Genomic DNA, 15107 nt, shown 5'->3' on the forward strand with positions numbered 1-15107 from the left:
TTTTTTTTTTCTCTTTTCTTCTTTCTTCTCCCTGCTTTTTCCTTCTTCGTATGATTAGTTTTTTTTTTTCTTCCTATGGTGACAAAGATGATTGGTTGGTTGATAAGTGTAGGTTCAGGTTCCACTCATCTATGGAAACAATTGGTGGTAGCAGTGGGGGTGAAAATACAAGTACTGCTGCTACTGCACAATCAACGATTAATCCAAGCAAGGATCCGAAAAGGAGAGCTAAATCAAATGATCCTGGATGGAAATATGGGTATTGGCCTGACGTATCAGACAGAAATTGGATTAAATGTACCCTTTGTGGGAAGGATGTCAGGGGAGGAATAAAACGATTGAAGCAACATCTTATTAGTGGCTATGGAGATGTAGCCAAGTGTGTGAAAACAACTGAAGCAATTGCTAAAGAGATGAGAGATGCAATATTGAAGAACCAGAGGAAGAGGAACTTTGATTGTTTGGATGATTTGGATGTTAGTGATGGACCTACAGAAGTAACCCGTTCACAACATAATATAGTATCTGATTTTGGGGTCTCATTTCCTATCCCTAGCTCTGGGACAACTTCAAGAAGAAATAAAGCTATCATTCAAACACAATCCAAACAACAAGTAAGGGGTCCCATGGATAAGCATGTGAGGAGGACTCCTGAAGAAGTGGTTGCAGAAAGGAGGGATAAAGGTTCATATCAAACAACAATGGAGAACCGAGTAAGAGGAGAAGAAGAAAGAGATAAACTTCGTTCTTATTTTGCAAGGTGGGCTTATGAGAGTGGTGTTCCATTTAATGCTTTAAAGTTGAGGAGTTTTGAGGAATTGGTAGAGGCAATTGGTCAATATGGACCAGGTTTCAAGCCCCCTTCAATTCATGACTATAGGGGGCCTCTATTGAAGTCTGAAAAGGATAAAATTGATGAGTTAAAGGTGAAGTGTCAAGGATATTGGAGGAAACATGGGTGCACACTCATGTCAGATGGGTGGACAGACAAGAGAGGAAGGCACCTAATTAATTTTCTTGTCAATTGTCCGGAGGGGACTTTTTTTTGGAGTCTGTGGATGCATCTAGCCAATCACAAACAGCTGAAATGTTATTTAAGCTACTTGATAGCAAGGTTGAAGAGATTGGTGAAGATAATGTGGTTCAAGTAGTCTCTGATAATGCTGCCAACTATGTTGCAGCGGGTCGACTACTAATGGAGAAAAGGAAGAGGTTATTTTGGAGTCCATGTGTAGCTCATTGCATAGACCTTATGATGGAGGAAGTAGGCAAATTACGCTCTTACATGTCTGTTATATCGAAGGGTAGGAAATTGACTGCATTCATCTACAGGCACACTCGTCTTCTTGAAGCCATGAGGCAAAAAACAGGAGGAGACTTAGTGAGGGCTGGAGTGACTAGATTTGCCTCTTCCTTTTTAACACTCCAGAGCTTATACAAGCACAGAGAATCTCTGAAAAAATTATTTGTTGATGATGAATGGTCCCGTTCTAAGCTTGCATCTACAGAGGCAGGGAAGAATGCTTCTGAGACTGTGTTTGCTACAACATTCTGGAATGGTGTGATGGATTGTATAAGAGCATCACAGCCTCTTCTTCAACTCTTGAGGATTGTAGATGGTGATGAGTTGCCTGCTATACCTGAAGTATATATGGCAATACAAGTGGCAAGGAAGAACATCAAAAAAAATTTTGGAGATGATGAAAGGAAATGGAAGAAAATCATAGCCATTGTTGATCACCGTTGTGAGACTATGATGAATGGATCAATATATTTAGCTGCCTTTTTCCTCAATCCAAACAAGTTCTTTAAGGCAATAGAAGATAATCCTGATAATGAGTTGGACTTAGCTCAAAAAGCAAGTGATGCCTTCAATGATGTTCTTGTAAGGTTGGTGCCTGATGAGACATTGCAAGATAAGATCATTGTCCAGGTTGACAAGTATACCACTGTTCAAGGAAGTTTTGCAAAGGACATGGCGATTAGACAAAGGGACAAGTTGAATCCTAGTAAGTATATTTCCTTTTAAAGTTCTAATTAGTTTAGAACTTTGTATGTTGATTTTTTACTTAACCTATTTTTTAATATTATATATTTATAGTCTCTTGGTGGTCTCGACATGGAAGTACTGCTCCTGACCTTTCAAAGCTTGCATTGCGCATACTTGGTCTTTGTTGCTCATCTTCTGGTTGTGAGCGCAATTGGAGCACATTTGAATTTGTGAGTATTGACTATTGAGTTCTGAGTACAATAGTACATGTACTTCACTTAATATGGTTTTATTGAAGATAAGTAGATAACCTCATATTATTAATGTTTTTCAGATTCACACCAAGAAGAGGAATAGGTTAGAGCATCAGCGGTTAAATGATCTTGTCTACATTCAATATAATCGCCGACTTCAAGCAAGGTTCCAAGAATGAAAAGAACAATGTAGAAACTACAATCCATTGTTGCTCGATGATCATAATTGGAGTAGTGAGTGGATGATTGGTGAATCAGAGGATGAATTAGTGCATCCTGAGAATGATATCACTTGGAGAGATGTTGATAGAGCACTTGGAGCATCTTCATCATACCAAGGCCATAATAGACCAAGGAGGGCTCCAGCATCTACCAGTGGAACCAATCTTTGCTATACCCGGCGTGGTAGGAGGGTTGAGCTTGAGGATTTGTCAGATGAAGAAGTGGATGAGATGAGTGAAGAGGATATTCGTGATGATGAAAACATTGAGGATGATTATGGCATAGCTCCAGATTATGCAAGCCAGCAACAAAATGCAGTTGAAGAAGAAGATTTTAATTTAATTACTGATTTGGATTGAAAGTCTTTGAGTCTTAGAACTTTGACGTATTTTGAGTCTTTAAACTTTAAAGTTTTTTGAGTCCTTGAACTTTTAAGTATTTGACTTTCTTTGTTTACTAAATTCTTAGCATTTTAGTTTATTTTATGTTTTAGCTTCATTGAAGTTTAAAGGTTTTTAGAATGATTAAGAATCCCCAGGTTAGTCACTTCTCATCCATTTAATTTGGCATCTCGATTTTTACTTTCGATGTATTTTAATTCTAAGTTCTTAATTACTTCTTTGACAGGAGTAGAAATATAGTGGATGACCTTAGGGCTTAGGCACTCATTATGGCATCATAGAGGTAGTATAATAAATACTTGTATATTTTATGTCTTCTTTTCTTTATATTTATAATTTTGTTTCATAATTATGTATTTATATTATATGTTAATATGTTAAGATGATTGATGATTGAATATTGATGATTCATGATTGATGATTGATGATGAATTGATGATGAACTTAGTTTATTCACTTTATTGATTTGTTTTCTTGATGAATATCTTACATTGGTATGAATATAAACATTTAATATTTATTTAGCATATGAGTAATAGGATTTAACTAGTATCTGAGTCAAATAGATTGGTTTTATAAAAAAAAGTACACAAGAACGTTTTAGTCAATAAGGCGACGCTTTATGCCCGCCTTATTGCTAAGGCGCTCCGACAGGCCCTCAAACGCCTTAGTCGCACCAGCGCTTTAAAAACTATGGGTAGGACCATCAATTCCGACTCTTTGTCCAAGTATGACATCAAAGACTTGTTTGATGCTTTGGGATGGGGCAACATTCTCAAACTTGACTCTCATTGTTATCCCCATCTTGTCAAAATGTTCTTTTGTAACCTTACTTTCTCTGGTGAAGGTGACAACCTTCTGGTCCATTCCTATGTTAAGGGAGTTCCTATAGATATAGACATCATGATTTTAGGAGAAATCCTAGACATTTCTGTGACAGGGAAACTAAAATACTACCAACCCAAGACCTACATAGACAATTCATGGATGTTGACTGTGTGTATTCTAGCATCATGAAGGAATATGCTGATACTCACAAAATTAAAGCTAAGGAACTCACTGATATAGGGAGGATTGTAAATCTCATCATCTCCTACAACATCCTCCCAAAGAGTGGTCATAGAGATGAAGTCTCCCCATTTCATGCTTATCTCACCTACTGTGTTTGCAAGACTGTAACCGTCAACCTTCCTTATATTCTGCTCAAAACTATGATTACCCATGGTGATAGACTTCAAAAAGGAAATCTTCCCTATGGAAGGATGATTTGCCAAATCATGGACCACTTTCATGTAGATTTTTCTGGTGAATCATTTGACCCGTTTCCTCAAGAGATCAATCTTTCCACTATTCGCAAAATGCATCTTCTTCCCCAACAGCCCACAAATTCCAAAAAGAATGTTGTTGGACCCAGCCAGCCACAGCAACCAGGAAGTGATGAGACATCAGCCTATGCGACGGTTGCTGATCTTCAGAAAGTTGGAAACATCATCCTTGCCCAGTTGGCATAAATAGAAAGAAAGCAGAATGAGATTCTCAAGCTCCTACGCAACGACGAGGAAGATGAAGATGACGAAGAAGACGATGAAGAGGCAGACATGGAGGATGAGGACGCAGCGGATTAGGAGTTATTTTTTTTTTTCTTGCAACTTCATGTTTGTTTCAGTCGTTTCTTTTTATATACTTTTGATACTTATGAAAAGTTGAACTTATAATACTTTTCTATGTGTTATTTTTTTGGCACATACTCAGGGGGAGTATTTTAATCTCTTGTGTCATTTTGATTCCCTTTTTGCTGTTGACAAAAGGGGGAGAATATTTATTCCTGAAAATGACAGCATGACAGCATCTATCTTTAATTGTTTATGGAAATGACAATATCTATCCTTGTTTATTTTCTGGCACTAAATTGAATTAAATTATCTTATTGACCTTTACACAGTGTTATTATCATTTCTTGTATTTGGTTTTATTGTCTGTGTTTGTTTGTCATCACCAAAAAGGGGGAGATTGTTAGGAAACATGTCCACTCCTTGCTATGTTTTGGTGTTAACAAACAAACATACATCTTTAACTTGGTTTGATAAAATGTGATTAGCTTAAAGAGAGTGTAATTAGCTTGAAGAAACACTTAGAAGGTCGAATCAAGACATGAAGCTTAAAGACATGAAATAGCAAACAAGAAGAAAAAAAGATGAAGTGCTAAATAGTGGAAAGTTCAAGTGAAGAAGAAGACCACTAGGATAGATTGGTCACTTTTAATGTAATTTGTAATTTCCACATATATATATGCACTCACCACATGCATGTGCATTGCATCATACTAGAATGACCATAGAACATACCTTGACCAAGTATGGAAAGTCTCTAAGTGGTGTGGAACACACATTAACCTGACTCAAGGGTATTTTAGGGAATCTTAAAATTAGTATCAGGAGATAAAACCTTCATAGAAGTTGTAGAAAATTGAGTTGTGAGTCCAACGCAACTGATCTCAGATCAATCTGAAGTCGGACCGAAAAGTTATGGTCAAAACACTGACGACTGGTCAGTATGACAGCATTCTGTCAAAACAGAGCATGTCATGTTGGAGGTCGACCGGCTGGAAGCCCCGGTCGACCGGAATTGTCCGAGACCATAGGCGGTCGACCGATAGAAAGTCCCGATCAACCGGTGACTGCCTGGAAGTGCCCCAACGGCTATATTTTGCCTCAACGGCTCTTGGCGGTCGACCGGCTACCGATGGCGGTCGATCGGTGGTCCCAGAATACGTCCGTTAGAGCCTGATTTCCTATCTAAAATGCTTCACTAAGTTCACCTATAAATACCCAAACCACTCTTAATTAAATATTCATTAAGAAAGAGCTTTAAGAGCAGTATTGCAAGCATTCAAGAATTATATTCTACTTGAGTTGTTCTATTACACCAATCCCAACAAAAGGCTCAAGTCTCAATCAAAGTCCTCTACTCTCTCCTGTGCAAGTCAAAGCCATAAGAGAGGACTTTACAAAAGGTGCATCATTCATATCTCATTCTCATCATTTGCACCACACTTAAGGTATTCCTCCTATTCCACTATTTTCTATTTATTTCTGTTTTTACAATTCTAGACTGTACTTAGGATTGTAAGGATTCTCTTATCCATAAAAGAGAAAAGTGTCTCTCTACCTTTAAAAGAGATTGTAAAGGCGTCTCTCTGCCTGGAAAGGGGATTTGTAAGGATACTCTAATCCGTGAAAAATATTGTAAAGGTTTTCTTCCCTACCTACCGTACTGAAAGGGAGAACTAGTGGAATACCTTACAAGAGGATTCTTGTAGGGAGTGAACTAGACTCGAATTGAGTCGAACCACTATAAATCTTGTGTTTGTGGTTGTACTTGTTTTATTCTCTCCGCATTATTTTAACTTGCAGTCACACTTGTGACCTATTTATCGAAAAGAGTTAAATTCCACTAGTATAACCTATTCACCCCCCCTCTAGGTTATTTCAGCAACCATTTCACAGACGAATGAATGCCTTTATGCAAAATCTGGGTTTCTCCCTCTATAGGGAAAAGAAATGAGACAAAAATTGCCTCAAAATATTGACATTAATAGCGAATGACAATCTCTAAAGGTTCTCACCACGAATTCTCAGATTTCTCTCATCAAATCTAATTTCACATAGATATACATTCAACATCTTTCCTTAGGGGAGAGAAAAGGGGGAAGGAACATGCACCCAACATTAATAACAATATATAAACTGTAGCATTCATCTCTTTCTCAAGTTCCACAAATACTGATTCAACTTTCCACTCTCCCACACCGACCAATTCTCCCCCTCATCGCATCTTTCAGTGTCCTACTAGAAGTCTAGAACCCTATTGTCCAATGAATATAGCTCCACCTCTACCTTGTTTAAACATTATACCCCTCATCCAAGGAGGTCGACAAAGTGCATTTCATTTCCAGTTTGAATCTGCTCCTCTAGTGGTGGTTAGTTCTCCATCTTTCGTCAGTCTCACAGACACTATTCCAACCAAACGTTGGTGTGTACAGTAGTTGGAAGTTGGAACAAGTGATCAGCGTTGTCAATGCCTCACAAAGGGCCCAAGGCCCATTAGAACAGGCAAGGCATGGACTCGCCTAAATTTTTACAATTTGTCCCTCGTCTTGATTGGCAAGGCCTCAACCTATTACCATGGCCAGGTATTGACAATGCAGGCATTTTTTAATCCATGCATAATGATGCACCATGTGGCAGCTTATAACATCTTTAGGGGGGGTTAAAAGTCGAAAAGCAGAAAAAATTAAGAGCCTAAAATTGGAAAAAAACGAAGATAACTATGCTCCAATATTTATCATAATTGGATAAGCGAAATTCTTCATCGTTTATTGCTTCTTTTGATGAAAGTAGAATGATATTGATTGATTGATCTGTGTTTCATATCTCCTCTTTAGTTTTTACCATATTTTTACCGAGACGTCTCAGTTTCGGCAATTTCCCATACGAAAACAAGGGTCGAAACCTAATGTACGTTTAATCCTCTTAGCGTACAACAAGAGGATTAAACAGTCATTTTATTGTATACTTGTATTAACCTAACCTAATATATGTTTTGATTGTTTTATTGCATATTTACATTTCTAGTAGCTAAATTATATGTAGTAAGTGTTTATAATAGGGCTAGTGTACAGCAGGAAGCAACATACACTAGCAAACTTGGGTCCAAAACACGAGTACCATTTTTGGGTGGATTTTTTGTGAAACTAATTCATGGAATCGGTGTGAAATGGTAAAACTAGGCAGCACAAAAAAAGTCCCCAAAAAGGAAAAATCTGGGCCTTGAAACCTAGGTTCGAATTCGGCCCAGAAAAATCCCAGGTTTCGACCAGGTTTTTGTCAAACCTGGGACATCTCGGTTGCTGAAACCTCGAACCTTCGGTTTATACTTTATATTACTACAAAGTAGACTGAATATCACCATATGTTTCATCAGGATATTAGTAAACAGTAATTACTAATAACACCTTAAAGGTCGTAAACCAAACCTAGTTCAATACATGACTTGGCCAACAAGGCCCCACCTAGGTCCCTAAGGCTCCCAGCCATAGAATCTTTGGGCTCTGACAATTATGCAAGTGGTTGATACTGTACTAGATTATATAACCACAAGAAATTTCAGTGTTTCTCTATTTAATTTCATTTCATAAAACAATCAATAAATTCAGGAAACAAGGTAAATCTACATCAGCTTCATGCTCACATCATAACTTAACTTCACAAACTAAGTCACGAAAAGTATACAACTTTTTTTATGTTAACGTGAAATATAACCATCTCGAACCCTGAAATACAATAATGATTGAAAGAACTATGCCTTGAAATGAATGGCCAAAATATTTAATTAATTAACACATAAACAGACAAGGAAAAAAGAAATAAGAAGACGAAGAGGAAGAGGAAGAATCCAATTGGTTACCTTCCTGAGGCTCAAAAGCATGCCTGTGAGGATGCAAGGAACTCATGTTCTCGAATGACGCATTATCAAAATGAGATGTGACTCCGGAATTATCTTCCTGCATATGCCTATTAGATGCAGAAGTAGATCCAGCATGATCTGTACCAAGGTTTTCATCTGTAAAACTTTCCTCCGATACTCGGACCTCATCTGATAGGGACGTTAAATGGTGATTAGCTCTATCAACATGTGTATCAGCATAAACCTCAGAGGCAGCAGACGGTTCAAGGACAGAGGACCCACTGGCAGCCTGGGACTGATCAACCAAGGGCCATTCATCATGAGAAACATGCTGGCTTGTAGGAATGCCAAGACCCTGGTTTATCTCCGGAACCTTGGAAGCAGTGCCTTGAGATGAATTTACGTTATGGTGTGACTCTGATGATAAAGATCCAGAAGCAAGGGGATGCTTGACTGCAAGCTGTGATGTACTTGTTAGGGCAGCACTAGGTGGCGGGAATGAAGACTCATTTGACACAATCGGTGTCCTTGAAGCCTTGGGCCTACCCATCCTAACAATGTCAGCCATTGAAATTTGACCTGGGACCCCCACCCAAGCAGGTTGAAATCCTGGTGAAGGTTGTGAGGACAGGGAGACACCATCACCTCTGCTCAGAGTATGTGGTTTACTTTCAGCAGTGACAGAATTGCTGCAACAGATATCAACAGAACTTGTAAACAATATAAGACTTACCACTATAATAACTAAAAGTTCAACATAAGATGTTCCGACTTATCTTTGTAAACAATATGTGACTTACCAATTACCACTATAATAAATGGGAAATCAAAAATAAGATTACATTAATCTAAAAGAACATGAGAAAGCATCGCAGATTGATGATATATGGCAGTACCCACAAGAACAAAGCAACAGAAAGTGTACGACCAGGTGCATCTTGCATGCACAAAGCCATGAACACTTTATTAGGGAGAAAGGCATAATTATATTAATTATTCGAGCTAAAATCTGTTCTCATATGATTCGGTATGTTCAAAAGGGAACTAAAATCTGAGATCAATAGAAAGTGCCAGAAAACTCGATGAAGAACAATCAGAATGACTTTATGGGTTTCCAGACTCAAATGTTCCAATCCCCAAGCACCAACAGCCAAGTAAAGATAGAGTTCCAAATTCAAAACAACTATGACTTTTTTTTGCTTCTGCATATGTGTGCGTGTATAAGCATGTGTGAATCTTTGTCAACTATGAAAGAGAAAACAGGTAGTCCCCATGCACAGCAAAAAGAGTTAGGGACTTACAGCATCGCCCAGCCAATACATTATCTTCACCACACTGTTTACTCATAAAATGAAGGTCAGCTAACTCAAATTAAAAAGGCCAAGCCCAGCCTGTCCTGAGCCTAGAAACGCCAGGCCTAGGCTGAAATATCTCAGCCCAAACTTGGGGGCAGGCCAGGCTTGGGCTGAGCCATAGAGACCCTAGGCTAGGTTTGGTATTCAAAAGACCGGCCAGGCCGGCTGTTGCACAACAGCTGGACACCTGGACCACAGGAAACTCCAACACCTTGATGCCCATCCTAAAGCCCAAATCCCAAGTTAGCCCCCCATTCTGTAATATGTTTAACTCACAATCCTATCAGCATTGTTAGAAATGGAGTAAAGCCTAGGGCATTGGTCTCTAAGGGAAGCCCTCCACCAACCAAAGATCTTCCCAAAACTTAACCCTATAACCTCTACCCAAATCCTTCCTAAAGGAATCAAACATAAGCAGAAGAATTCTCCTAATGCTTTTCCAGGCGGCCCTCAAGGGTGCCTTAGCCACTTCATTGTTACTTTCTTTGTTTTCATTTCATTAAATGAAATATTAAATGTCCAACATAAAATTGCATATCATAATTCATATCAATCTCCATAACACAAATCCCTAATGCTTTCTGAGCGAGAGAACTCTAATCTCCACTTCGGAGAATGAGTTAAGACAGACTATACCTCCCAATCTTGTAAGAACAATATAGAGATGCAACTGCTCCCAACAGTGGACCAAGGTTTTTAGAGAAGCAACAACCATGGTTTAAAGTATCTCCAATACGATACAATACCCTTCGATACAAATCTTAAATTTAGCCAACCGATACAGCAACCGATACTAATACTTTAATCATTCATTGATCTTTAGCATATATAGCGTATCTCCGATATAATACGATACCCTCCGATACGTATCTTAAATTTATCCGACCGATACGGCGACTGATACTTCAATCCTTGGCACAAACACACAAGTACTGCAACATTGAGAACAAGGACCAAACTCCAACTTAACCACGTCAAAAATATATAAGCGTTTGCAAACACTTTAGTTCATCAGTTCATAAAGCATGCACCAGGGGTTAGGAGGGGAAGAAAGGGAAGATAGCATTCTAAGTACACAACGATAAACAACATCCAAAGACAATAACAAAAAGGCACAGAATGAATCTCAATCAACCAACACTATGAGAAGCACAACCCCAACTGAACTGCACTCTACTCTAAAATGTTTCCAAAACACACATGAGTACCTAACTACCTATTGTCTGATGTTGTAACAGGACTGACCTGAAGACATCATTTCCCATCATACCAGGTGGAAAGGACATAGAACTTGAGATAGCCCCATCTTCTTTCTTGTACGCAGGTTTACCACGCAAAACTCCAGATTCTGACACAAAGCAAGCCACGGTTTGTGAACTAAGAATATCCAATCAACATTGCATCTTATTCCCATAATAGTATGGACCAGAACATTGTCCTAGACTGCTTCATGACATGCACATACCACTAGAGCTGAACTGTGATGAGCCACCACGTCCAACATTACGGTCTGGAACAACTCTACCTCCACGATTTGAAGCAATGCTGACACCTCGAGACCTGGATTCCATACTCTCTTTGACCTAACAACAAAAGGAAGTATAAATAATGAGAATTCAAAGAAGGAATATTAACTACAATTAGTAATCTCCGTAATACAGCCCCAGTAATGTTTTAATTGGAAATAATCAAATGTGTGTGTATGGAGGGGAAAGGAGTATAACATGAAACAGAAAAACTCATCTGAAATAAAATATTTCTGCAGAAGTTCTTGAATAACCAGAAATACAAAAAAAATAATTATTTACAATGAAAAGATAACAATAACAAGTTTAGTGTGAAATAGCTCCAACAACTTGACATTTGTAATTGAGACACATAGGATTAAAAAAAATAACAATCAGCTATCACATCATATAGTACAAATTATGGAGGTCCAAATTTTTTCATAGGCACGCACCCCTTTTCTCTTTTCTCTTTTGCTCTTCACTTCTTGAAAAGTATCTACACAGTACACAAGCATTAAATTAGTAACAAGATAAAATACCTCGGAAGCACTAGCAGTAGTGAAGCCTCAATTTTCCTGCTCCATAAAGTCAGGCCCCAAAGGAAAATAATGAACTATCATGAGAAACCAACTCAAAGCACGACCACACTGAAAAGATTCCCATAACAGAAATCCTTTTAGATTTTACCAATTACCAGCGTTAAGCCATCAAAATACAAAATTGAACCTTAAAATGATAAGACAGCGTAGAGAGAGAGATTACCATCCTTTAGGACTCAAAATGTGTTGTTGATGCAATTAGGATTGGTGGAGAAGGGAGACAATGTTAGAAGGGCAGAGTGAGAGAGAGCACAAATGACTTTTTGGCTAGTAGAAAAATGGGGAATGAAGAGAAATGAGACAAATAAACTCCAGTAAGATCAGCCCAAAACCTGAACATTGCTTTCTGACAATAATCTTTCAGGTTTAAACATACAAGTTACTTAAGCCCCATTATCTTTCTTCCCATATAAGTAAAGTAAAATAAATATTAAACCCAGGATCCACATGACAATGAAAGATCCCAAAGTATCAAGTAGACAATAAAAGCACATGTCTCATTCCTTGCAAGGACAATAAAAGGAATAATAGAAGGAAAGAACACCAGAATAACCAGCCCAAACATTTATATAATACAACCAATGTCCAGTTACAAATACCCTTGAAAAAAACATTAATGTTAATTTTAACAAAAGAACCAACACAAAATACTGGAAAAATAACGATTGAAAAGGATAAATTATTTTGGGTCAATAAAAGAGAAGCACGCAAATTGATGGTAGGAAGCATGCACAAGTAATTGGAAGGGTGGTATCAACTTTAAGACATTAGCTTGTATTAATTTGAACCAAGTAAAATAGTTGCTAGCATTTAAAGGAAAACCCTGATCACCCATAAAGTAATCAAAATGTAGTACACTGATTCAACTAGCCATCTTCAAAGTAATGAAAAAAATACAAATATAGGACCATGATTGACTAGCCATCTTCATGAAAGTTGTAGAAGAATGTAACCACACACCACATGATTAGACTCAAGTCTCCTTTTAATCCATTTGTATAGGATGAAAGAGCTGTCTAATTCCCTCAAAGAATTCCGATCAACAACCCTCCAAGTGGTTTTTTTTCTTCTTTTTTTTTTTTTTTTTTTTTTTCCTTAAACTGAATCTGCCTCATGTCTGTGATGTAATTATCATCAAAGCTTATGGGAGATATATGAATAGTTCAAATGGCGGGTTAAGAATCCAAAGAAATAAGGGGACAAAAAGAAAGAAGGAGAAAACGAAAGCAGCTGCTCCAAAAACCGTGGCAACCTGAAAACAAGAAACTTATCATGCATAAAGACTTTCGTAGATAAGCAGGGTTCAACCCAAAGTTCTGCATCACTGTTTAATCAATAAAATTATAACACATAAATATGTCTTATCTAGAATTCTAGATTACACTATCATGGCCAGTCACTATCACCATCACCATGACCATACCTAAAGAAAAACGCAATACACAAATCTTTTTTTTTTGGGTAAAACGCAATACAAAAATCAAGCCTAACAACGATGACAACCCAGTAAAGCATGCAACTAGTAGAAGATTAACAACAAAAATACAGCATTCGCAGGCCAAGAAACCAGAAAAATTTATAAAAATCCAACCATTGCAAGTCTGGGGAAGGGAAAAGATAATCTTTCCGGAGCCGCTACGGTGGGAAAAAGAAACTAACGCGTCTTTCTTGCACCAATATCAAAGAAACAAACATCTAAGACCAAGAATGGTATGATATACGAAGAAGAAATGATAAACGAAAGAAAATACGAAAAGGGTTTTGCATAAAACCTTGAACGAGTAGCCTCTGTACGGCTTCGTTCGGGTCCATTTTACATTCTTTAAGCATGGCGTAGATCTCATGTTCAGGACAGTTGACAATCTCCTTCAAACTCTGAACCATCTTCCTCGACGTCGCCGGGATCGACGGTGCCCCATTATTCCCCTTCCCATTGCTGCTACCTCCGCCGCCGCCACTCATAGTATCTTATCTATCTAACCCCAAAGACCCAAACAACCTAAAAAAACAACCCTCACTAGACTCAGATCGAAAGAAGAATAAAAACCCAACTCGTTTTCTCCTCTTTCTTCGCTTCTGCTTCTGGGTTCTGCCTCACCTCGCCGAAAGACGTTTCCTTTCCAAGAACGTATCTCCGCTAAGTCCTCATCGTCGCAGCAAAAACCCTCTTAATATCTCTCTCAGTCTCTCTCTCTCGCTTCACCTTTGTGCAGTTTTTTTATAAATTAATGATCAGTTTTAGGGAGTGGGAGTAACAGTAGAGGGGTTTTTTATCAAAGTAATGAATACTATAGGTTTTGGGATTTTTGGATCTCTCTTTTATCAGTTGTTAGAATAGTGATGGACGAGTTACCACTTACCATGACTGTATGACATCACCTCTTGAACACGTTTTTTGCTTATTTTGGGTGAGATAAGATCTTAACAAATAGACAAATCAATCATATTCGTTACTGCAGATCTATAAATAGCCCAGAAATCAGGGAGTCGAGCTTTTAGTTTCAGAATTCAGATCCAATGGGAGATTTTAAGTCTTACCAAAAATAAATAAATAAATAAATGGGAGATTGAGGGCTAGATAAAAATAATGATTAAATCAAGGAGGAATTATATAGTCAACTAGAAAAGAAATTTAACTACAAATAGGTAGGTTTAAAATTTATTTTACAGCCACTAGTATTTGTTTTGAAAAGATTACCTAATTCCCAGAGTTATTACATGTTGTTCTTAATTGAAGTTCCAGTTTCAATTAAGAGGAGCCATATTCCCAAGAATTAGTCGAGGTGCTCGTAAGCTGGCCTGGACACCCTGATTAACCCCCCCCCAAAAAAAAAAAAAGTCCTACTTCAACCTCATGGCTTACTTATTTGGGTCTTAAACTTGAGATCCATATTCCAACCTACTTGCAACTGTTTTTTGGAGTTTCCATCCATTGTTCAAGGAACCAATTTTGATTTTGATTTCGTTGAATTCAGTCAGATTCAGCCTAAGCCCTAGGAAAAGGCCCAATTTTTTGAAGTGGGATTCGACAAGAATCAGGAATTAGATCTATCAGATTCCAATCCGATTCAACCGGATCAGCTATCCAATTCTGATTCTTAAAAGCATGGTTCTTTCCACTTCATAAGTCAAATAGAAAGCATGGCCCCACAAACCTTAGTCTGAGTCTTTGAGGATGGTAGTCCTGTCTTCAGATACCTGATTAATCCAAAAGAGAGAAGTTTTTTTTGTGGAAGAGTCGTCGCATAAAAAATGCCTCGTACTTTCTTTGCTTCCAATATTAGGCTACTTAACTCCTTCATAGTATATTTT

General features: G+C 37.9%; 1 protein-coding gene across 2 annotated transcripts in view; it reads right to left on the reverse strand.

Annotated features, from left to right (window-relative positions):
• Nucleotides 1-14122, reverse strand: part of LOC122073814 (GBF-interacting protein 1-like) — a 21321-nt gene extending 7199 nt beyond the window's left edge. The window contains exons 1-5 of one of the 2 annotated variants that reach the window (XM_042638458.1): nt 13568-14122; nt 11649-11692; nt 11154-11271; nt 10934-11036; nt 8334-9022 (exon numbers count right to left, since the gene is read on the reverse strand). In XM_042638458.1, coding sequence (XP_042494392.1) covers nt 8334-9022; nt 10934-11036; nt 11154-11271; nt 11649-11692; nt 13568-13757 — 1144 coding nt within the window. In that variant the 5' untranslated portion in view covers nt 13758-14122. The remainder of the gene's footprint in view (nt 1-8333; nt 9023-10933; nt 11037-11153; nt 11272-11648; nt 11693-13567) is intronic. The other variant, XM_042638457.1, reaches the window with a different exon arrangement.
• Between the last annotated feature and the right edge of the window lie 985 nt (nt 14123-15107).

This window comes from Macadamia integrifolia, chromosome 3 (assembly GCF_013358625.1).
Source record: "Macadamia integrifolia cultivar HAES 741 chromosome 3, SCU_Mint_v3, whole genome shotgun sequence".
Taxonomy (NCBI): domain Eukaryota; kingdom Viridiplantae; phylum Streptophyta; class Magnoliopsida; order Proteales; family Proteaceae; genus Macadamia; species Macadamia integrifolia.